The sequence below is a fragment of the Malus sylvestris genome, chromosome 4 (genome assembly GCF_916048215.2).
Source record: "Malus sylvestris chromosome 4, drMalSylv7.2, whole genome shotgun sequence".
NCBI lineage: Eukaryota > Viridiplantae > Streptophyta > Magnoliopsida > Rosales > Rosaceae > Malus > Malus sylvestris.
The window spans coordinates 29,654,646-29,678,307 of NC_062263.1; the positions used below are offsets into that span (position 1 = coordinate 29,654,646).

At 36.8% G+C, this 23,662-nt stretch overlaps 3 protein-coding genes and 1 long non-coding RNA gene across 12 annotated transcripts in view; 3 read left to right on the forward strand and 1 right to left on the reverse strand.

Annotated features, from left to right (window-relative positions):
• The window catches only part of LOC126619445 (uncharacterized), a 34,355-nt gene extending 26,707 nt beyond the window's left edge, over nt 1-7,648 (forward strand). Inside the window, exons 2-3 of the long non-coding RNA XR_007622054.1 lie at nt 4,205-4,340; nt 6,420-7,648. This is a non-coding gene — a long non-coding RNA (uncharacterized LOC126619445). The remainder of the gene's footprint in view (nt 1-4,204; nt 4,341-6,419) is intronic.
• The window catches only part of LOC126619435 (uncharacterized), a 119,764-nt gene extending 108,821 nt beyond the window's left edge, over nt 1-10,943 (reverse strand). Inside the window, exons 1-7 of one of the 7 annotated variants that reach the window (XM_050287822.1) lie at nt 10,533-10,934; nt 10,338-10,417; nt 9,360-9,443; nt 8,679-9,207; nt 3,752-3,995; nt 3,589-3,670; nt 3,210-3,294 (exon numbers count right to left, since the gene is read on the reverse strand). In XM_050287822.1, coding sequence (XP_050143779.1) covers nt 3,210-3,294; nt 3,589-3,670; nt 3,752-3,858 — 274 coding nt within the window. In that variant the 5' untranslated portion in view covers nt 3,859-3,995; nt 8,679-9,207; nt 9,360-9,443; nt 10,338-10,417; nt 10,533-10,934. Of the gene's footprint in view, nt 1-3,209; nt 3,295-3,588; nt 3,671-3,751; nt 5,394-6,066; nt 6,311-8,678; nt 9,208-9,359; nt 9,444-10,337; nt 10,418-10,532 lie in introns of those variants that run through there. The other 6 variants (XM_050287824.1, XM_050287820.1, XM_050287818.1 and 3 more) reach the window with 6 other exon arrangements.
• Nucleotides 10,944-13,739: 2,796 nt separating this feature from the next.
• Nucleotides 13,740-17,825, forward strand: LOC126619851 (AT-hook motif nuclear-localized protein 14-like). The gene is made up of 5 exons (XM_050288266.1): nt 13,740-14,157; nt 15,243-15,295; nt 15,712-15,843; nt 16,759-16,911; nt 17,200-17,825. The coding sequence occupies exons 1-5, from the start codon at nt 13,794-13,796 to the stop codon at nt 17,545-17,547; spliced, it is 1,050 nt and encodes a 349-aa protein (XP_050144223.1). The 5' UTR covers nt 13,740-13,793; the 3' UTR covers nt 17,548-17,825.
• A 609-nt stretch (nt 17,826-18,434) lies between these two features.
• LOC126620072 (protein EIN4-like) lies at nt 18,435-22,224 on the forward strand. 3 transcript variants are annotated; one of them, XM_050288541.1, is made up of 3 exons: nt 18,435-18,618; nt 18,724-20,835; nt 21,463-22,185. In XM_050288541.1, the coding sequence occupies exons 2-3, from the start codon at nt 19,090-19,092 to the stop codon at nt 21,985-21,987; spliced, it is 2,271 nt and encodes a 756-aa protein (XP_050144498.1). In that variant the 5' UTR covers nt 18,435-18,618; nt 18,724-19,089; the 3' UTR covers nt 21,988-22,185. The 3 variants fall into 3 exon arrangements, with proteins under 3 accessions (XP_050144498.1, XP_050144499.1, XP_050144497.1); XM_050288542.1 differs by having other exon boundaries at nt 18,435-20,835; nt 21,557-22,224; XM_050288540.1 differs by having other exon boundaries at nt 18,435-20,835.
• The last annotated feature ends 1,438 nt before the right edge of the window (nt 22,225-23,662 follow it).

The window sequence follows — 23,662 nt, forward strand, 5'->3', positions numbered from 1 at the left end:
TACCCATTGGTATGATTCTGTTGATGTCCATTTCCAACCACCATGATTTCCTCTCCAAGTTGCATGTTTTGTACTAAATCCAATATGACACTAATGATCTTAGGTGGACTTCTCTAACATTATATTGTCGTTCATGGGCTGAATCTTGCTAGAGTTTTACTACTTTCTTTACATTTCCAGTCAATTTTCTTTTCAAGTTATGTAGATTGACCTATCAGCTTGATGAAGGTCATGAGTTTGAAGGTCTATGGTTCTACTATATAGGCAGTGGAGAATGAGCAACCTTGATCATATTGTTGAGCTAGAACATAAGTAGATCGGTCATTTGGCGCTGACAGTAACTGTAATTCATTGTAGGTGACCTTTAGCTATGTCTTGAGGCGGTTAGCACGATCGTTAGTATTGACTTCATCGTGTTGGATGATGCGTACATATGTATTTAAAAGAACGAGATATTCCCAATCTCTAATCGTCTGTGTGGCAAACACACTTCAAAGGGATTTTTGTCTCAAGCCTCAGACAAATTGAAGCTAAGTGAGATGGTCGTCCAAATTTTGGTTTGGGCTTTGAAGTTTTGGACAGACGTTGTGCAACTTTTGTGTAAATAAAAATGAATAAACCCCGTAACAAGCCTTATTTTTATTCATGGCACAAACAAAATGAATTGTATAGAAATTAGAAGAGAGGGAATTCTTCTCTTATTTACATAAATCTAATTAATAATCTTTTATGAGAACAAAATGTTTAATTAGTACCACGTCACATTCTTATCCCAAGAGCATACGCATTATATGCCTCCTTTCCCCACAACTTAATCCTATTGTTTCTATATCATGAGGTCATTAGGTCATCTCCCACCGAAGGGTCTAGAGGACCAGATGGCCGAAAATAGTCTGAAATCATCTCCAATCGAGGGTCAAGTCGAAGGGCTCGTGGGCCTCACTGGACAAAAAAGGATCAAAGGACGTTGGAGACTCAAAGGCTCATCTCCAGCTCGAGGAAAAAACAGAACATGAAAAGCATAATTTCGGGCATTGTAGAGTTTGCCGTAAGCAAAATGAGCACTTCAGTTCTGCCTGCCCATACTGGAATGGCGTCCCACCGGGCGCTATTGTTGGCGATGGTTATGGTGTAGTTTTGTGGTCTTTTTGATTGTCGACTTTACAAAAACCCCAACCATTAAGCCCATCTTGGTGGTTCCTCCGAAGGACGTCTTATTGTCGCATATTGTAACCATTGTAGGGATAAAGGTCTCCACTGTTAGAACCCTACTCTACATCTTCCACAATTGCACAGAACAGAAGAACGATACAAACAATGCAATTTCATTAACTGCCTCATTCTCTTACAAATGGTGGTGACAAGTGTACAATATGGTGGTGACAAGTGTACAAGAGGCTGTTATTAGTTAGTTGGGAACTTGGGATTGGGAGTTAGCTATAAGATAGTGATTTGTAAGAGAAGAAGGCAGTTAATGAAATTGTATTGTTTGTATTGTTCTTCTGTTACTCTCTCTCTGTGCAATTGTGGAAGATGTAGAGTAGGGTTCTAACATCCACTGGTCAGAAAAGTGCCCAGAACGTCCAAAGGACAAACCATATAAACCTCTATTCATCTCATCCTCTAAGCCGAAGCTGCTGAAGAAAATATATTGAACAATTAAGATGAAGTGTGTCAAGTCCTGTCTTTTAGTAATGGGTTTTAATAATAAAAGAAACACAATACACAAATGCATTTGCAGGTTTTCATTACCTTTTTAAATCGTTTGAGTTTTCCTCCATGCAACTCATAACATTCAATCGCTAGGTGTTTTCTTTTCTTTTCAGAATTCTTTAAGCTCATTACTCTGGAAAGATAAAATAAGAGTTTCCAAAAATTTGAAGTCAGATGGGTAAATGGAATCCACTTGTGATGAGATTAAGCGGGAAGGTGGGAAAAATAAAAAGGCAAATTATTATGATAAAGAAAATCAACATTTCAAAGTATAACATTTGTACACAACTAAATACCAAAAAATGTGTAAATGGCCATTTACCACAGTGATGAAAAGGAGTTGAGTCATTGCATGACGAGGTGAGTTCAAACCCTATTGGTGACTATTATAAAACCTATCGTTTGATAAAAAAAATAAAAATAAAAAAACCAAAAAATGTACTACAGAAAATAAAGTGTGAAAAACACTTCCCGAAAATAAGAAGAAATTCAATCAATTAACGTGACGAAAACTGTGGTTTTGACCCACTGATCCTCTTTGGACCGTTAGCAGCAGCAACAAGGTAGGTCCATAACCACTAGAGCTTCCACTTACCAGCTAGACCAAATCGAAAGAAACAACCCCAGAAAAATACCCCCCATCCCACCTCAGCATTCAGGAAGTACTTAGAATCCGGTGGAGTTCTTGATGGCCTCACCAAAGGTTTGTTAAAGTTTGAGACTTTTGCTCATTTATTTTTGTGGGTTGTTTTTTTATTGACTAATTTGATGTACATTTTCTTTTTCTTTTTCTGTTTTGTTTTTGAACTAATGCACTACTGATATTATCATGTAATCCAAAATAAAGTTCCCTTTGTTCGCCAACTTATCCATGAAACCAAAAGAAATTTGAATTTTGTTTTGGTACAGAAGAGCATTTTACATAGAATCTGTGAAATGAATTTAAATATTCTTAACATTAAAGAATTTGTGAAATGAATTTAAATATTCTTAACATTAAAGAATTTGTGAAATGAATTTAAATATTCTTAACATTATTTCTAATTCCTAGCTTCACATTATAATACGATCCTGTTGAAAAAAAAATGTTGCTTTCATAAAGAAATGATTATAAAAAAAAAAGTAAAAAACTTTACTTTCAAACAATATAGCAACTGCCAGATAGCCAGGTAGTGAAAAGCAAAGTTAAATACTTGTCTAGTAATTTATTAAGATTTAAGATTCAAACAACTAGAACCCACACGTTGTTTTCACCTTGATCTTAAGATGGGATACAAACAGTTTACAATATGAAAATATAGTTCCCAAATGATCCAATCAAGTTAGCAGAAGACATGATTAGGACGCCATACCTCAACAGTAAGCAGAACCTTATATAGTTTTACATGTGGGAAATGCTCCATGATCTTTCGAACGATTGAAATTGAGTACGTGACGGCTGCAAAAGAATAGTACACCAAATACAAGTTACAGAGGAGCAGTTTACAAGAAATAACTTGACTGATAAAATTGTATTGCATCACAACTTACTATTTGGGCAAGCGGCTGTAGTAAAGTAGAAAACTGCTTGCAAACGTCCACCTACAAAATAAATAAGAAGCTGCATAGAATAACAAGCAAGGTTTTGAAAGTTTTTTGTCCATGTTAAATGCAAAGGCGGTCCCTTTGGAAAGCCCAGCCAGCAAGGGAGGAATATCCGAGTTCCAACGGAACTGAATATGCACTTCTGGGTGGGGATTGGGGAGCAATTCTGATCAGATTATGGAGCATTTTTTCATGATTGTTTTTCTCATTTTGATGTAATTCACTAACTAGTCCAAATCATACATGTGTTCAAACCAATGCAATACTAGGTAGCAATCTGCAGTTGTTTACCTTTAACTTCTTTAATTGCTCTCTTATATTCCTTCTTTTCAGGTCAACATGATCATGTCTTGGGGACTCGGAAACAGAAGTTCTGTAGAAACAGCCAGCAGCGCAGTCAGTGGCAGATAGATGATAAAAAACAGGAAGAGAGAGAGAGCGAGGGGGTACTTAATTGAGCCTGGGCCTAAGGCCGAGTGCACCGGAGGCAGAGACCCTAGCTGGGAGTGAGGCCAAGGAGAAGGCGGATGCATTGGAGGAAGGAATGGCAGATGTTGGCATTGAATTTGGGGGCTAAGGTTTGGACCGTACGGTGATGATGAAGAAGACGACGACCTCGGATTGGGATTCGGGGGTTATAGCAATTGCCAATCATCGTCTCACATATCAAAACCCCACAATTCTTCCTCGCCATCTCTCTACTTTCACGTGTTTGAACAATAAGCTTTTAGGAAAATAAACAAATTATAATTTGATAACTTCTTTTACTTGAATTAAAATTTGGCCTGGGTTGTTAAATTTTTCCATGTAGATACACATTCAAGCTCTTTTTGTTTTATTCATAATAATTCTAGAACTTATCACTCATACTGTTTCATTTCTTTATGAGGAGGGAGATGACAACTAGACACTTTTTTTCACGGTTCTTTAGGAATGTAGTCTATTAATTGAAAAATATGAATGTTTCTACTCTTCTAAAAGTCCTTGCTAATGTAGGACGGAAGCAAGGTTTTACACCAAAATTTTAAACAGTAGCTACAGGGGTAAACTTCAAGAGGGTAAATTTAGTGTGCATAGTGCAAATAATCGTGAGGCAACTAGTACAGTTGTTGGGCTTTGCTTGACACATTATATGTACACACCTTGCATTCCACATGTCACTAGTGGAATGTTAGACGGTCACCCCGTTTCCTTGCATGAAGTTCATGAGATCAAGTAGATAGAATGGTATGCATAGTCGTGCGAACTCAAAGTCATCATATTTTAGGTGCTGATGTCAAAATAAAGGACGAAAAAGGTCCCTTGTTCTTGTTGACAACCAGAGTAGACGGTTGGTTAAAATCATGGGTTAAGTGTAACGCATGTTTTAATGCAAGATATCCCCATCCTTCATTTCCGAACTTGCTACTATTACTGAGGTAAATTTCGAGACTTAACATACTTATGATGACTTTCTTTTTTGTTGTTGTTGTATGATGTTATGTTACTGTATCTTATGTTGTTGTATCATGTTAGGGATATCTTGTGTGGTATGAGGGATTTCCAGCTGCAGACAAAGAGATATCATTTCAATATTAATCTTGACCCATTTTTTTTTAGTGTCTTTTGGCAGGCGATATAGAGCAAATGCTTGGGAATCCAATTTAGCCTTCTGACTTGTAGCTTCTAGCATATGCGAGAGCATAGCTCTATATCGCTCGCCAAAAGACACTAAAAAAATCGTGTTAAGATTAATATTTAAATGATCCCTCTTTATCTGCAGCTGGACATCCCTCATACCACACAAGATATCCCCAACATGATACAACAACATAACATCATACAACAAAGAAAGTCCTATCATAAGCATGTGAAGTCTCAAAATTTACCTCACTAACAGTAACAAGTTCGGATATGGAAGATGGGAATATCTTGCATTAAAACATGTGTTACACTTAACCCATGATTTTAACCAACCGTCTAGTCGGGTTGTCAACAAGAAACACGCGACCCTTTTCGTCCTTTACTTTGAAATCAGCACTTAAAATATAATGACTTCTAAGTTCGCACAATTGTGCATACCATTCCATTGACTTGATCTCATCAACTTCATGCAAGGAAACGGGGTGACCGTCTATCATTCCACTAGTGACATGTGGAATGCAAGGTGTGTACATATAATGTGTCAAGCAAAGCCCATCAACTCTACTAGTTACCTCACGATTATTTGCACACTAAATTTACCCTCTTGAAGTTTACCCCTGTAGCTACTGTTTAAAATTTTGGTGTAAAAGCGATATGGCTATTGCTTAGTGGCTGATTGATTTGGCTTTTGCCAAAATTTCTTTTATGGGAAATTGAGAGGCAACTAGAGTTTTTGGGGTGTTAAATTTGAGAGAAATGGGTATGGGAAGATTGAGAGTACTTGTATGTCTCTGAATTCATACATGTTTTGTTTCTGATCATGCTTTTTTGTTGTTGCTGCCATTGTGGATTGGTTGGTTTCCGTAAGTTTTTCGGTTTCAAAATTTTAATTGCTTTGCACAAGTTGCACTGACAGATGAGTACATACCATTATTAATACTAGAAGGAGGGATTGTTGTGTTAGGTTAGTACATGAATTGGTGTATGGTTGATTATGGGCCTGCGGGATTATTGCTTGTACTTATAATTGTTTTCGGTTGCATTGTTCAGTGTCCTTGCACTAACCTTTCGGAAGTGTTGAGTTCAATTATTTTCAAATGGTGGTCGTAGTTGGCATTATTGTTTTGGAAATGGTAGTGGAATAACCTTCACGTGTTTGAACGATAAGCTTTTGGGGAAATAAACATAATATAATTTGGTAACTTCTTTTACTTGAATTAAAACCTTGGCCTGGGTTGTTAAATTTCTCCTAAAGATACATGGATTTTGTGGTTTTCCAAGCTTTTTTTGTTTTGTTCATAATAGTTTTAGAACTTATCACTCATACTGTTTCATTTTTTGCTGAGTAGGGAGATGATAACTATACAATTTTTTTCACAATGGTTTAGGAACGTAGTCTATTACTTGAAAAATATGAATATTTCTTCTCTTGTGAAAGTCCTTGTTAATGTAGGATGCAAGCAAGGTTTTACACCAAATTTTTAAACAGTAGTTGCGAGGTAGACTTCCAGAGGGTAAACTTTAAGGGGGTAAATTTAGTGTGTATAATGGAAATAATCGTGAGTCAATTGGTATAGTTGATGGGCTTTGCTTGACACATTATATGTACACACCTCACATTCCACATGTCACTAGTGGAATGTTAGACGGTCACCCCGTTTCATGCATGAAGTTGATGAGATCAAGTAGATGGAATGGTATGCATAGACATGCGAACTCAGAAATTATCATATTTTAAGTGCTGATGTCAAAGTAAATGACGAAAAGGGTCGTGTGTTTCTTGTTGTTGACAACCCAACTAGACGGTTGGTTAAAATCATGGGTTAAGTGTAACCCATGTTTTAATGCAAGATACCCCATCTTCCATTTCCGAACTTGTTACTGTTAGTGAGGTAAATTTTGCAAGACTTAACATACTTAGGATAAGACTTTATTTGTTGTTGTTGTATGATGTTATGTTGTTGTATTTTATGTTGTTTTTGTATCATGTTAGGGATATCTTGTGCGGTATGAGGGATGTACAGCTGCAGACAAAGAGGGATCATTTAAATATTAATCTTGACACGATTTTTTTAGTGTCTTTTGGCGGGCGATATAGAGCTATGCTCTCGCATATGCTAGAAGCTACAAGTCAGGAGGCTAAATTGGATTCCTAAGCATTTGCTATATATCGCCCGCCAAAAGACACTAAAAAAATCGGGTCAAGATTGATATTTAAATGATTTCCTTTTTGCCTACAGCTGGACATCCCTCATACCACACAAGATATCCCTAACATGAAACAACAACATAAGATACAACAACATAACATTATACAACAACAAAAAAGAAAGCCTTATGTTAAGTACAGTAGCAAGTTCAGAAATGGAAAATGGAGATATTTTGCATTAAAACATGGGTTACACTTAACCCATGATTTTAACCAACCGTCTACTTAGGTTGTCAACAAGAACACACGACCCTTTTCGTCCTTTACTTTGAGATCAACACTTAAAATATGATGACTTCTAAGTTCACATAACTGTGCATACCATTCCATCGACTTGATCTCATCAACTTCATGCAAGGAAACGGGGTCACCGTTTAACATTCCACTAGTGACATGTGGAATGCAAGGTGTGTACATATAGTGTGTCAAGCAAAACCCATCAACTGTAACAGTTGCCTCACGATTATTTCCACTATGCACACTAAATTTACCCCCTTAAAGTTTACCCACTGGAAGTTTACCGATACTGTTTAAAAATTTGGTGTAAAACCTTGCTTGCATCATGCATTAACAAAGACTTTCAGAAGAGAAGAAACGTTTATATTTTTCAAGTAATAGACTACATTACTAAACCACCGTGAAAAAAGTGTCTAGTTATCATCTCCCTCCTCAGTAAGATATGAAATAGTAAGAGTGATAAGTTATAGAATTATTATGAATAAAACAAAAAGAGCTTTGGAAACCATAAAATCAATGAGAGAAATTTAACAACCTATGCCAAGTTTTAATTCAAGTAAAAGAAGTTACCAAATTATATTCTGTTTATTTCCCCAAAAGCTTATCTTTCAAACACGTGAAAGTTATTCCACTACTATTTCCAAAACAATAATGCCAACTACGACCACCATTTGAAAAATTGAACTCAACACTTCCGAAAGGTTAGTGCGAGGACACAAGAACAATGCAACTGAAAACAATTATAAATACAAGCAACAATCCCGCAGGCCCATAATCAACCCTACACTGATTCATTGACTAACCTAACACAACAATCCCTCCTCCAAGTACTGATAATGGAATGTACTGATCTGTCGGTCCAGCTTGTGCAAAGCAATTAAAATTTTTGAAATAGAAAAACTTACGGAAACCAAGCTAATCCACAATAGCAACAACAACAAAAAAGCATGATCAGAAACAAAACATGCACGAATTCAGAGACATACAAGCACTCTCAATCTTCCCCTACCCATTTCTCTCAAATTTAGCATGGAGCGCTAGAAAGAAAATGTTAAACTAGTAACCAAAACCCGGACCCGAAAAAACTACTATTGGAATATAATACAAATTGCAAAGACCCAAGTAGCACAGTAAACCATAAAGCAAGCGTCCTTCTTCCATAAACCAAGTGCTCAAATCAGAAATTGAACTCAAATATAACGAAAACAAACCAGAAATTTGTGAGTAATAATTAATTAACATAAAGAGCATCCCAATTCATCAAATGACAGCAAACAAACAAATTAATTCAGAAAAATTAAAATTCTCATACCTTTCTAGTTTGAATCCAATCAACTTGGTTGGCGATTTGATGAGAGACTAGGAGCAAGCGAGAGAAAAAGATACACAAAGGACTCGGTGGTACGCCCAATCGGTTCAGGCAGATGGAATCGGGGAAACTAATAGGAAAGAAGGTTCATTTCATTCATCAGATCCCCTTTTACAGAGCACAGCAACAGCGTTTATACTCAGCTGGAAGGGAAAACCCTAGCTACAAGGATAAAACGCAGCCATCGTATGTCGTCCTGATAGCCTGGGCCTTGAGCAACAAAACAATTTGAGAGCTAACAAGTATGGGCTGAAAGAGAGCTAAATAAATAGGCCCAACAAAATGGTTCTAACGCTCGGGAGTTCCGAGGTCGTCTTAAAAACACAGCAATATCAAATCAGCTCTTAATCTAGGAGCGTAAAACTAGAAGCCCCTCTAAAAGGAGTATTGTGTAGGAAAGGAGTTTTGTTACTTAGCTTTCACTTGTCACACTGAAGCGGTCCAAGATTGAATCGTCGTCCATCCATAGCCTCTTTACGTAACAACACACACATACAGAGTTAATGAACGGAGTAAAAGCAATACAAAAGAGGGAAAATAAAAAACAAGAGAGTGGATATGAAATAGTTAATATTTAATATGAAAAAATTTAAAAAGTGATATCTAAGAAATGAATTTTTCTACCTAGCCAATAATGGAGAGGGTTTGATGGGGAGTGTCAGGTACAAATTTTCGAATTTGGATTCCATCGAGATTGAGCAATTCTTCCTGTTGTGCCAACAATTTTTTCTATTACTCATACAATCTCCTTGAAGAAGATATTGTAAGAACTTAACATTTAAAAACGATGAATAATGATTCTGAGCTAAAAAAGAAGGATTGAGTTTGATGTATGAATGATGATGGATGTAGGGTTTATATGGACAAACAAAGAAAGGATAAGGTTCTGAACAATGCCACGTGGCATTCTGTGATTGGCTAGAAAATCTATCGAAATCTTGGCTAATTATTGTAAACAGATAGTGACATGTGGCGCGTCGGGATTGGTTGAAAATCTTATCGGAAATCTGTCCACAAAATAGTACGTTTGGATAATGACACGTAGAGTGACAAGATTGGTTAAAAATTATATCCGAAATTAAAACTAATTTTTTTTATTATTTTATAATAAAAAAATATTAATATTTTAAATGGTCTGGGTGCCAGCGTATTTTGTAGGGGTGAAGATGCATTTGTGCCAACGTATTTTTTAGACTTTGTGCCAGCGCATTTTTTAGGAGTGGAGATGCATTTGACCAATTACTGTTCATTGTAGTCAATCACTATTCGTTTGAGTGGATTAAATGGGCTTGGTACCAGCAGAATTTTAGGGGTGAAGTTGCTCTAATGTATGTCTATATTAAGTATACAAAAGACTTAATACTTATTTAGCACTAACAAAATTGGAAAAGATTACTTTTCAAGACAACTTTTTTCAAATTCATTAAAATTTCATATGCGAATTCTTGAATATCTACTATGGTACAATATTCATGTCATATTTTCTCAAATTTTGGCATGGCAACGATAAAATTCTAGCAGCATCGCTGCTAGCAATATGATTTATATGCACCTAAATAAAAAAGATTGCAATAATAATATGAACTGTGAGCAAATGTTTACCCCAATGGCAAGGGTGGATGTGTTTGTTTTTTCTTTTCGTCTTTTCTCCATAATCATCGTCAGCAATCGATGGCATCCACCTATCAAACCAATACAATACAATTCAATATAGACATGCAAAAGGAGAAAATAAAATAAAAAACATGAAGAAAATATTGCATAATAATAATAATAATCATCATCATCTTCTTGTACCTATCCCCCAGAATTGGAGAATTTTCTTGACTTTGGTGGATGAATATTGGGCAAAATTCACATCTTTTGAGAAAATTGAAGATTGAAAACCATAACCAAAAGTAGATCTGAAGAAATCAGAATTTGTTGCACTAGACATGGTAAATCTGGGATTTGCTGGGAGACCAGAGGTGTGATTTGATTTGTGATAAATTTGCTATAAACGATGACAGGATCAGAATTCGAAAAGATTACTTCTGAGTGGATTGGATTTGACAGGTTTGCTATAACAAGGAAAGTAAAGTACAGGCACCTCTCTCCTCTCCGACGAGGAGGAGGAGGAGGAGGAGGAGGCGGCGTCGCTACTCTCAAGTATGGTGTACTTTTGCTTTTCAAGTTTTAATTAGGGTCTGCAAACGGGCAGAACCCGTGACACCTGTTTTCAAAGCTAAAAGCAAAAAGGAAAATGAGGTTCCTCGAGATTTTAGAAATTTTATGATCGTGATCATTCGTAGAGAGTGGTCATAAATTATTTCATAACTTAAAATTTAAAATTAAATATAAATAGTACATAAAGAAAGCTAATCATATGATGAATGGTCACGATCATAAGATACCTAGGATTCTTAAAAAATAAATCCGAAGAGAATCCTTTTCCAAACAAAAAAAATAAGAAAAAAAAAAACATTGTCTGCGTCACAGTTATACCCCTGTGATATTTTATAAAAACAAATAAAATAGTTAAGTAATTGATAATTTCGTGTGTTTATTGGTTCGTTTGAAAGTGTTTTTAAAATGATCGAAAATGTTAGGATAAAATTAATTTTGGATTTTAAAAGCACTTTAAATGTTTTTTAAAAGAAGTTTCAGATATGCATCTACTCTCCTTCAAACTCACAGTTCTGTTCAACTCAAGTAGTACAATAATTGTGTAATTGGCTCAATAAATGTTGTTTATGACTCTATAGTATACATGTTGCATTGTAAGAAAAATTAAGCTACGTTTATAACTCTATATGTATGATTTGAAAGTTTTCTTCTTCTTCATGTATACTAAAGGACTTTGGAGACTCAAACGCTCAACTCCAGCTCGAGGAAAAAACAGAAAAAGAAGAACATAATTTCGCGTGATGCAGATTTTTTGTTTTTTTTTTTTTTTTGGGTATGATGATATATTTTACACTAAGAGGAGGGGGAGTTCGATTAAGTCACACAATGGGCAACCTAATTTGGTATTGAATTATCCATCTACGAGATTCAAACCTAAAGCCTCTCATTTACAAGTGAAGAAGAATACTACCAGACCGTGAGTGGCCGAGCGTTGTAGAGTATGCCATAAGAAAAATGAGCTATGCAAGAAATTGCGATCCTTGTTTCGTGCTCTATTTTTCAACGGTTACAAATATAATCTTGAGAGAGTAAAAGAAAAACTCGTATAATCACTAAATTGTTACAACAATTTGTCACAAAAGAGAACATTTGTCACCAATTTGTGGCAGAAATTCTATCCTTTTCGTGAAGGAACTTAACACCAGCTGCTACTGCTAACAGAAAACAACGAGTAGAGCAACCACGACGACGATCGAGCAAATTAAAGCCTGCACCTGTACGATTTTTCAGCACAAAGGGAAATAAAATGTCGATACTAACATCAAAGGACAAAAATGGTAGGCAAAATCTGCATAATTTCTTACTGCAAAGGGATGTGGCATAATACCATAGTGGTGGAAAGGCGAATCCCAAGAGAAACCAGTCACAAGCATAGCGCCTTCAAACTTAATTTCCGCCTAAAGTACGAGCATGTACTCAACACGAACACATGTATAAGTTGTTGATAGTGTTTTAACGCCCCTACTAAAAGTCCTACTACACTGTCTGACTGATTTAATACATTATCTTATGAGCCACTTATAATACTCGTACTTAATACGTGTCTTGTACCTAAAAAAACCGCAAACAAAATCTCGAGCATTCTTTAATTAAAGAAAAGTAAGCATTAATACAAACACATAATCAATTAAGTATGATCCATTCATTTGTTGCTCGTACATAATACGTGTTTATGTCCTTAAAAATCCGTCAAACGACAATTTCTATCATTCCTCAATTAAAAGAAAAAAAGTAAGAATCTTGAATGAGAAACTCACGAGGACCATCCAATGCCACAATGACCAAAAGCATGAAAGAGGCTTATCATACATCCCATCAAGAAAATCTAATTCTCTTCCATCATTTTAGAGTTCCACAGTATCTTTATTTCCATGATCTCCACCTATATTTGGAGTTCCACAGTTTTTTTATATCCATATATTTGAATTTAAGTGCAAAACGTTGGCCGGTTGAACACCGTCTTAACTGATTGACCTAATTCACGTTTTTTAAATGTAGTTATATTGGACCGTCAATATTCCACAAAAATAGCATTACACTACTGTTCTTCTTCTGGTGTACTAACTTGTGAACAAAGCCCCACTAGCAGGTATGTATCTTTTGGAGAAGTAACCTAGGGTTGGTTGTGAGGTGCCAAATTAACAGAAATTGTCCCACCAAAACAAACATAATTGGAATACATTAAAAAAAAAAGCAGAAATGAATTTAAACTCATAAAATTTAATAAAATCTATTGTTTCCCGAATAAACAATTTTTAATTAAGATTAAAAAGTTCAGTAAAAGAATTATATTTGGAATATATTAGTTACGTTAATAATGAGGAATGCATGATATTAATTATTAAGGAGAGAATTACAAGGCCTTCCATTCTAATTCACCGCCTTCTAATCCAAACTTTTTCCTTTCTTTTTAAAGATATTAGTGTACAATGTCGTATTTAATTAAAATAAAACATGTAATCAAAACAAATACCAATTAAATCAGTTGAATAAGATAGAGATCTGTCTTTTCATACTTAATTTCCCATCTCTTTTTTGTATATTTTCTTTTATACAACGATATTTTACTTTAAAATAAAAAATTTGAGTTAAACCACACAATATTTTATGCTAAACCTAAAGCCCACAATTAAAATAAAAAATTTTACGTACAAATAAAGAAAAGTATAGTTATAAATAATTTTTGAAAAAAAAAAGAAATAATATTGTGAACTGTTGACTGGAGTCAAAATGTCATATCAACAACCTTAAACCCAATCCGACGCCCCAAATCACACCACACAAATAAAAAGCGCAAACCAAAGCAAAAAAAAAAAAACTAAAAGAAGAAAAAGAAAATAATTATTTTGTTTATTCGACGGATACGCACTCTCTCTCTCTCTAAAACTCAAAATGGAACCCAATGAAAACCAACTGAGCTCCTACTTCCAACACCCCACCACCGCCACCGGCGCCGCTGCCACGACCACCCCCTCTCCGACCAATGGGCTCTTTCCCAACACACACTCCACTGATGGGTCCCACATGGTGTACTCTCACTCGGTTCCCTCCCCGGCGGTGACCTCGCCACTTGAGGCCCCCAAAAGGAAGCGGGGGCGGCCCAGAAAGTACGGCACGCCGGAGCAGGCTCTTGCGGCCAAGAAGGCAGCGACAACGTCGTCTCACTCCTCGTCCTCCAAGGAGAAGAAGGACCAACACGGTGCCGTCTCGCCTTCGTATTCTGGTTCGACCAAGAAATCCCAGCAGTTTTCTTTCGGTGGGTTGCAAATAAATACCCTTTTAGATTTTTTCTGCAATTACTGAAATTCTTCGTTTTTTGCTGCTAATTTCTTCAATTTCGATATGGGTTTTGAATTTTTGGTTGCATTGTTGCGGAAAGATTGAAACTTGCTGGTTCTGGGCGGGTGTTCTGGAAATACCCTATTTGTGTTTTGTTGTGAAATTTCGGATTCTTGGCGGGTTATGTTGCCAATTGCTTCGATTTTATGTGGGTTTTTTTTATTTGCATTGTGTCTTGGTGCTTTGCCCTATTTTCTGATTTTTGTTTCTTTAATGGTTTATTGTAAATTCGTTGCATTTTATAGGGTTTTGTTCCAATGGTTGAATTTGTAAGTGTTTTCGGTTGTTCGGTCCCCTCACACCCAAAGTAGTAACCTTTTGGTAGTGTTCAGTTTAATTATTGCCAAATGGTGGCATAGTTGCCATTGTTAATTTTGAAATGGAAGTAGAATAACTTCCCCACCTGTTTAAATGATAAGCTTATGGGGAAGTAAAACGAGAATATAAGTTAATTTGGTAACTTTTATTTACATGAACCAAAATCTTCCTAGATCGCACATCCTTGGAAGTGGAAACTTTGGTTGGCTTGAGAGTAAGATAATGATAAGAAGCTCATGAGCTCCTATGTTTTTGCTTTTGAAGGATAGTGTACCTAGCTTTCTATGGTGTTTAGTTTTGGAAATACTGAGTATAAAAGTGATCTCAATACTTTCAAGTGGCTTGTTTTGTGGTTTAGGAAGCCCTTTGTTTTGTTTTTTAAGAATTCTAGAACTTATCATTCTTACTGTTAAGTTTTGTATTGAGAAGGGAGATAATAACTAGATATTTTTTCATTGATTAGTAGATGTTAAACCTGTTTTCATTAAATAATGCTGCATATCACTTGACAAATATGAATATTTTTTCTTCCCACTTCTGAAAGTCTTTTTTGTCCTAATATATGTTTATAATCCTTGTTTTTCTGTGATGCCAAGTAAATTTATTTTTCTGGTTTGACAAAATGAGGTATAAGTAATCATACTTTACTCATGTGGTACTTTTTCTCTTAATTGATTGACGCAGGCAATGTAGGGCAAGGTTTTACACCACATGTTTTAAGTGTCGCTGCTGGGGAGGTATGCATGTCCTAATGAATTCTCAAAGCAATAGTGTAGTTAATTTAGGAATAACGTGACAGTTTATTTCATGTTTTGCCCTTTCAATCACATTTTTTCTTATAAATTGCAGATACTAGAATATATCTCTTTCGTTTCTGATTCCATGAATGAATTTTTGTCTTTTTACATTTGTGTTTCAACGTGTCACATGCTGATCTGGGATATAGAAAAATTCCTTGAATATATTTGTGGTTTTTCTGAACAACCTCACTTGGTTTCCTTTACCTTTAGTGCAGATCCTATTGTATTTTTATAACATCAACAGTTGCCTCATCTTATGTTGTTTACCTGGCCTGAACTTACTTTTTGTGCAGTTATTGTGTGCTGTTTCTGTTAGAGTGTTTTCTTTATGTATTATGTGAAATGTCTAACAGGATGTGGGACAGAAAATTATGTTTTTCATGCAACAAAGTAAGCGTGAAATATGCATTCTATCTGCTTCTGGTACCATCTCAAATGCGTCTCTCCGCCAACCAGCTACTTCTGGAGGCAACATTACATATGAGGTAAATTTTGTCTTCAACCTTTTCCTAGTGATAATTTTTTGATACAGTCATATGTGAGCTGAAGAGATGCGCACTTTGTAACCAAAAAAAAAAAAAAAAAAAAGTAAAAACCAGAAACAGAAATTATCTTAAAATATATTGTATTTGAAGTTTTTGGAGTATCATATTCAGTATTATGTTCAATATACGAGTGTGGACCTTCCATATAGTATTTGATTTTTGGTGGGCAAATATAGGAACTGTCACAGGTTAATTTATCCGTGGGCTCTCAGTTGGAGCATAAATGTACAAGTTCAGCCATTACTATTGTGTGTATATAGATATTTTTGCTTGGTTCATTCATTCAGTTAATCTGAGATACAACAAAGATGCTAGCCTGAAATCTGAAAATAATAATTATCACTTGCCTCTAATTTATTTGGTAGATGTTTCTGAATAATTGTTTTTTTTCTTGTTTTCTCAAATAAAAAAAAAAACCATTTTGACTGTACAGTTCTGAGCCATTTTTCCCTGTAAATTCTACAAAAGGAAGGCCTCATATGATTGATGAAAAAGTACCAACCATAGCAATGTGGGTGGCTGAATTTTGATTTTAGTAGTGTCCAGGTTATTCGTTCATTGTAACATTTATAGTTGGGCAATGTCTCTTTGCTCATGTATGTGTGTAGTTAGGCAGGAGAAAAGGGGGAAATGACGAGTCGCTAATGCCTATAGTGGTTTCTTTGAAAATAAAAATATTAGTTTGTAAATGTGCGTATGCTTATCTATCCAGAAATTGTGGAAGTTGGAAACAAAAAAATATATGAATAAATGTTTTCAAACTGTGCATATTCTTGCTAAGAAAGTATTAAGTCTTTCTTGATCATCTTCCTCATGTTTAGTTCATCAAGTATAATGATTTCTTTCTGATATTAGGGTCGCTTTGAGATTATTTCATTATCTGGGTCTTATGTACGTACTGACCTTGGAGGGAGGGCTGGTGGTCTCAGCGTATGCCTATCTAATACAGACGGACAAATCATTGGCGGTGGAGTTGGTGGGCCCCTGAAGGCTGCAGGCCCTGTGCAGGTACTATTTGAGAACAAGTTTACTCTTGGTTGAATAACGTTTGTAACATGGTTTTAGTGCACAACTGCGGCATAAGATACTAGCTACTTATTGTGTCTCTACGTTGAAGCAGTAAGGGGTTTGGATGCCATCTGATGCCTTAAATTGATTTTTTGCCATGTTATTGGGCATGGGGACATTTATGTAACTCTCTCTTCTTCTTAACCGAAGTCTCTGCTCGTTTCAGTTAGCATGTTTGATAATTGGTTCTGCTGTATTTATCGAAACACTAGTTTGTTGCACGTACAGGTTATTGTGGGAACATTTCAGATTGATGCCAAAAAGGATGCGACTGCTGGTGTAAAAGGAGATGCTTCTGCCACCAAGTTGCCATCGCCAGGGGAAATGATGAGCGGAGGCTTCCGCTCAACACTGGACTCTTCCGGGAGAACTCTTGTCAGGGGAAATGAAGATCAGCAACCTATGGGGGGAAGTCATTTCATGCTTCAAGGCATGCATGCCGCACCTTCACGGCCCACAGATTGGAGAGGTGGTCCGGATGCTAGAGCTACAGGCGCTTACGAATTGACAGGAAGAGGAGGTCGTGCACCAAACCAATCTCCAGAGAACGGGGACTACGATCAAATTCAAGATTAGGGATTTGCTTTTGGGATTTGAAAGCGCTGTTTTTTCGTAGATAGATGTATAATACATACCTTATGTCACCATACTCTGTTTGTAGTGTGCAGCATTCATTAGAAATGATGGCCCCGTGCCCGTGACCTCCACCCTCTGAAATATCTCGCTGCCGTCAATATTGCTCATGGTGTATGTGCGTAGGTATCGCCGGCGAGTTTCTGTTCTATACTTTGCCGGATATTGTTGTTGATATTTATCCATTCGGAAATTATTCACAGTTCTGCCTCTCTTTCAAAGCTTTTGTTATGAGCTGCTTGAGCCTCGAATGGTTCTTTACCTTCCCGGTGTAAGGAGTTTGAATCGCTTTCGCCTGAAAGTCTGCTAAATTTTCTTTCTTGGGTACACGTTAATGGAAACTGCAACTACACTTGTTGTGCTTTGTTAGGTGCTTCTTTCAAGTGCTGTTTTTCAAAAGCCAAAAGCAGTTTGAATTATTTATGCTAAACACTGTCATAAACACTTTTAGCGGTTGAAAAGCGCATTTAGTTATTTTAAAAGCAATTCTCTTTTTTATGCTTGACAATTGTCAGTATGTTAAATGTTCGAATATGAAGATGTGTTTTAGGTTTTTTCCACGTATCCTTCTATTATTGAGATGGAACGTCACAGGTGGACTTGTTTATACAAGTTATTCTTTTCTCTAACCTAATGGTTGCATATAAAACAGAGAATCATGAGCACGTGTATCACGTGTTCCTACGGACTGCATCACCAGATTGGACCCATCCAACCGTGTAAAAGCTAGGATGCACATCCATCATATGTGCCCGCCCACATTTAATCAACACAAAAGTGAAAAATGAACAACCTTTTTAACGAATTCAATAAAAGGAAAGAAAATATTTTATTAAATGAAAGATGCACTAAATAAGTTAGCGCCTTTTAACTTTTAATTTTCGTGTCTGCAACGAGTTGGTGGAGAAAGATCGAGTCTTTGGCTTTGATTAATGGTGGGTTTTGCCTAAAAAGTTGGATTAAAGTAAAAAGTTTCCAACTTTCGGTTTCTAATTTGGACACGGGAGGCACGAGGTGTGTTCCTTTTGCTTACTTTTTTTTTTTCTTTCTGATTTTTTTGCTTCTGTTCTTGTTTTCTCTGAGGTTTTGATTATCCAAAATCAAAACTTTTACTTGTAGTTTTTGAATGAAAGAACAGCAGAGAAGTGGATTGTAGAAAGTTTGGAGGGCAATTTTGATTGGAAAGATAGAAAATTTGGAGTTCCTGGTTGATGAGTAGGTTAGATCTTAAGAATTCAGGAGGGGGGTTATATCAGTCCCCTCCAACAATCCAGGTTGGTGTTTTCAGATCTTAGAATTTGGAAAATGTGTTTTGAGATTCTTCGTTTGGGATTAAAGTGATAGAATTTGAGTAGTATTCGTTGTTTTTTTTTTCTTCCGGTTTTCGAGTGATTTTTTATTGTTCTGTAGTTTGAAAAATCGAAACTTTGATAGAAGGAGAATGATCTGAACAAAGTTGATCACTTGGAGTGGGTGCAATCTGCAATGTTAAGAGCATTAGCAATTGGATTGTTGGTTTCGTGTTTCGTTACATTAGTATCGGGCAGTGATCATGACTTTGCACATTGTAATTGTGATGAGGAGGGTTTTTGGAGCATTCCAAACATTATAGAGGGACAAAGAGTGAGCGATTTCTTGATTGCAGTTGCATATTTTTCAATCCCTATAGAACTCCTTTACTTTGTCAGCTGCTCGAATTTTCCGTTCAAATGGGTTCTCCTGCAGTTTATTGCATTCATTGTACTCTGTGGCTTGACCCATTTGCTAAATGCTTGGACGTATTATGGCCGTTACACGTTCCAACTGATGCTGTCCCTCACCATTGCCAAGTTCCTCACGGCCTTGGTCTCCTGCGCAACCGCAATAACCCTTTTAACTCTGTTCCCTATGATTCTCAAAGTAAAAGTGAGAGAATTGTTCTTGAGGCAAAATGTGATGGAATTAGACCAAGAGGTTGGGATGATGAAGATACAGAAGGAAGCGAGTTGGCATGTTCGAATGCTGACCCAGGAAATTAGGAAGTCGCTTGACAAGCATACCATATTGTATACAACTCTGGTTGAGCTTTCAAAGACGTTAGACTTGCATAACTGTGCAGTTTGGATGCTGAATGAGAAAAGAGGAGAGATGAACCTGACCCATGAGTTGAAAGTGAGTACTTCGCAAAAGTATCGCCATTCTATCCCAATTAATGACCCAGATGTGTTGGAGATAAGGGAGAGCGAAAGGGTAATGATCCTGAGACCTGATTCAGCGCTGGGATCTGCAAGTAGCGGTGAGTCTGGTGAATCTGGTGCTGTAGCAGCAATCCGGATGCCAATGCTTCAGGCTTCAAATTTCAAAGGGGGTACACCGCAGTTGGTTGATACTCATTATGCTATATTGGTTTTGGTTCTTCCGATTGCAAATTCTGGAGGTTGGAGCCATCATGAGCTGGAGATAGTGGAAGTTGTGGCTGACCAGGTCGCCGTGGCTCTATCCCATGCTGCAGTACTTGAAGAGTCTCAACTAATGAGGGAGAAACTGGGTGAACAAAATCGAGCGTTGCAACAAGCTAAGAAGAATGCAATGATGGCTAGCCAAGCAAGGCACTCGGTTCAGAAGGTAATGAGTCATGGAATGAGAGGGCCAATGCATACGATTTTGGGTTTGCTTTCGATGTTTCAAGAGAATTTAAGTTTTGAACAGAGCATTATTGTGGACACAACGGCAAAAACTAGTTATGTTCTCTGCACTTTGATAAATGATGTGATGGAGATGTCAGCAAAAGATAACGGAAGGTTCCTATTGGAGATGAAACCGTTTGAACTACATTCTATGATCAAGGAAGCTGCTTGCCTTGCCAAATGCTTGTGTATGTATAAAGGCTTTAGCTTTGAAATTGATGTTCAAAGCTCATTGCCTAATCAGGTGATAGGGGACGAAAAAAGGACTTTCCAAGTGCTCTTGCATATGATTGGGTACCTATTGAGCACCTATAATGGTGGGGGGACTGTCATCTTTCGGGCTATTTCTGAAAGTGGTAGTGATGGCCCTGATGATAGATTGCAAGGAATGTGGAGAACAGGTATTCCAGATGAGTACATTTGTATAAAGTTTGAATTTGAGATTAGTGAGGCAAGTTCTTATCCCGGCGGATTAGTAGCATTGACACACGATGATGGTAGGCGGCATGACAATGATGAAATCAAAAGGGGCTTGAGCTTCAGCATTTGTAAGAAGATTGTTCAGGTACGTGCTGCGGATGTTTATTTATGTTATCAATATTCTTTATTTTGCCGCGTGGTGCTGTATAAATTTCTGCATTATTAGCTATGAATTCAGTTGTTGGTAGGCTTCACTTGAAATAGATTTTGTATGTAGAAATGAGTACTCAGACTCCATGGTCTCAGAGTCAAATATCTCCGTTGTTCATTTAACCGTGTAAAGATATTTGTTAACATGTTCATGCCTGCTGGTTTCTTACTATTTAGTTTTGGTTTCAAGAAATCATTCACGCAGTTACATGAACATGGCACCAGGTTCTCTCCATACCATATCTAAGGCATGCTCAAGTTTGATCGTCAAACTAATTATACTGTATTGAATTTATTGAATTTGTAATACTGTGAGTCAAATTGTATTTTGCTGCTCTGAAGTAAAAAATATTGGTCCACTTTTTATCTTTGACTCTATATGAGTATGGTGGTAACAGTCTTCACTTTCATGCGAATTTTAGTGTCATGGATACAAATCCACAGTATAAATTCAAGTAGGTTTTTTATCTGGACTATCTTGATATGAGAAGACAATTAAAGAATAGCATACGAGGAGTAATTTTAGCAACTTATGATTCTTTTTTAATAAATTCATGGACAGATGATGCAAGGCAATATCTGTATATCCATGAATCCGGTGGATTTTGCAGAAAGCATGACACTTGTTCTCAGGTTTCAAATCGTCTCGTCTACAGGGAGATCTATATATCCCCTCGGAAATACATTGGAGCAACCAAATTCCAACTCTCAGTTCAGTGGCCTTTGGGTTATAGTAGCGGATGATGATAGCGTAAACAGGACTGTGACCAGTAAGCTGCTCGAGAAACTTGGCTGTCAAGTTACTGCTGTGTCTTCTGGGTTTGAATGCCTGAGTGCCCTTACTGCCGCCAAAAACTCTTTTCAAATTGTTGTTTTGGATCTCCACATGCCGGGAATGGATGGGTTCGAAGTGGCAATGAGAATCAGGAAGTTCTGCAGCCGTAGTTGGCCATCGATCATTGCCCTCACGGCAAGTGCGGAGGAGCATATATGGGAGAGATGTCTGCAGCTGGGAATGAACGGATTGATTCGAAAACCGGTTCTTTTGCAAGGAATGGCGGATGAACTTTGTCGAGTTCTGCAATGAGCACAAGTTGTAGAGAGAGATGGAATCCAACTTCAACATGTTAAACTTAGTTTTTACTCAGAAAATATAGTAATTAGATATTGCTATTAACCATATCCTTCATATCACAATATGTGCTGAATAGTGAGTTTATTTGTTGTTGATGTTAAGCCAAGGCTACTCACATTGAAGTAAATTCAATGATTATTCCTAACTCTACTATTCAATCCAATGATTATACACTCAATTCAAACAAAACGTTATGCGAAACTTACCTACACATGTATGCCATTATGTGTGTGATTGGTTTGAGATACATATTACAAAGCATTTAATCAATAGAAGAACAAAAAATTTAGGAGTTGGAGCGGAGTCGAAGAACGAAAAGATAGTTGGAACAAAAACAATGTCTAGTTAAACCAAATTTAAGGACTGATCGATTCACAATTATATTTTAGATAAGACAAACCATGTGAATACGCGAATTTCTCTAAATCAAATCACTCGATTTCTTACTTCATTTGGACGCAAATGTACGATTGTTCATTTTCCAATTGGGTAGAAATTGATCAGGTTGCATCTATGGTCACTCTCTTCACGAACCCTAGAAAAGATTCACTTTTCTCTTCCCCGACACTCCAACAAAGAAAAAAAAAAAAAGATGGAATTAAAAGTCTGAAATCCCATCGCATTCAGGTAAAATCGAATTGACATTCCATTTACTTGTCACCTTAACTTTTCTGTTTTTGGGACTGTAATCGCTACTGTATATTTGAACAAAACCCTAACCCTAACCCTAATGCTCTGTGCGTTTACTGGTACTCCGGTGTCCGGAGGATACCTTCCTTGCCGAGACCATGACACTGTATAAGTCTCTCTCTCTCTCTCTCTCTCTCAACTTTGTTCTCTGTCGTGTGTGTGTGTAAATATATATGCACTTACATAACTCCACATGCATTTTAAACGAAAATTGATTAATTCTTTTATAATTCTCTGGATCTCCTGTCTGCCATTCATCCTAGTACGAGAGGCTCGACATGCCCATACATCACCCTGATGAGAGTAAAAACTGACCTCTTCTGGCAACCTTGCTTCCCCTATGTCCATTTGAAGTCATACGTGCCTCCAACTTTTCTTGCTTAAATTCAATGTTTGCTCACTTTTTTTCTCAAGGACACTTGAGGGCATGCAGTGAATATGTACAAATGTCACGCCTAGAAATCTGATGCATTCACTTCGAAATGTACCCCTTCCTAGTCAGGAACTTTCATGGAGTACAAAGGGATCGTGACCCTTGAAGCTATAAAAACTATAGGCCAACATCCTCTTTTTGCATGGCGACCCAATGAAAATTCTAGGAAAGAAAACCATAACTTAACACCTAAGTAATATCATATGTGTGGTGAATGGAGTCGATCATACGTTGGCTCGCTTCCGTATTGGTCATGTTTCAATGTAAACCTTTGGTAGGGGTTCAATTTTTCCTTACTCAAGTTGAAAATCGCGACAAGATTTTGACAAGGTCACATTTTGTACAAATATCCTCGTGATCATTAATAAAAATTTAAATCTTATCCTAAAAAAATGATCATGTACAATTTTATCATTAAATTATTGGCTTTCTATCTGTTATCCTAACAAAAGTAGTATTTCCTGCGCAGCGGCAATGAAAAACATAGTTGGTTTATGCTTACGA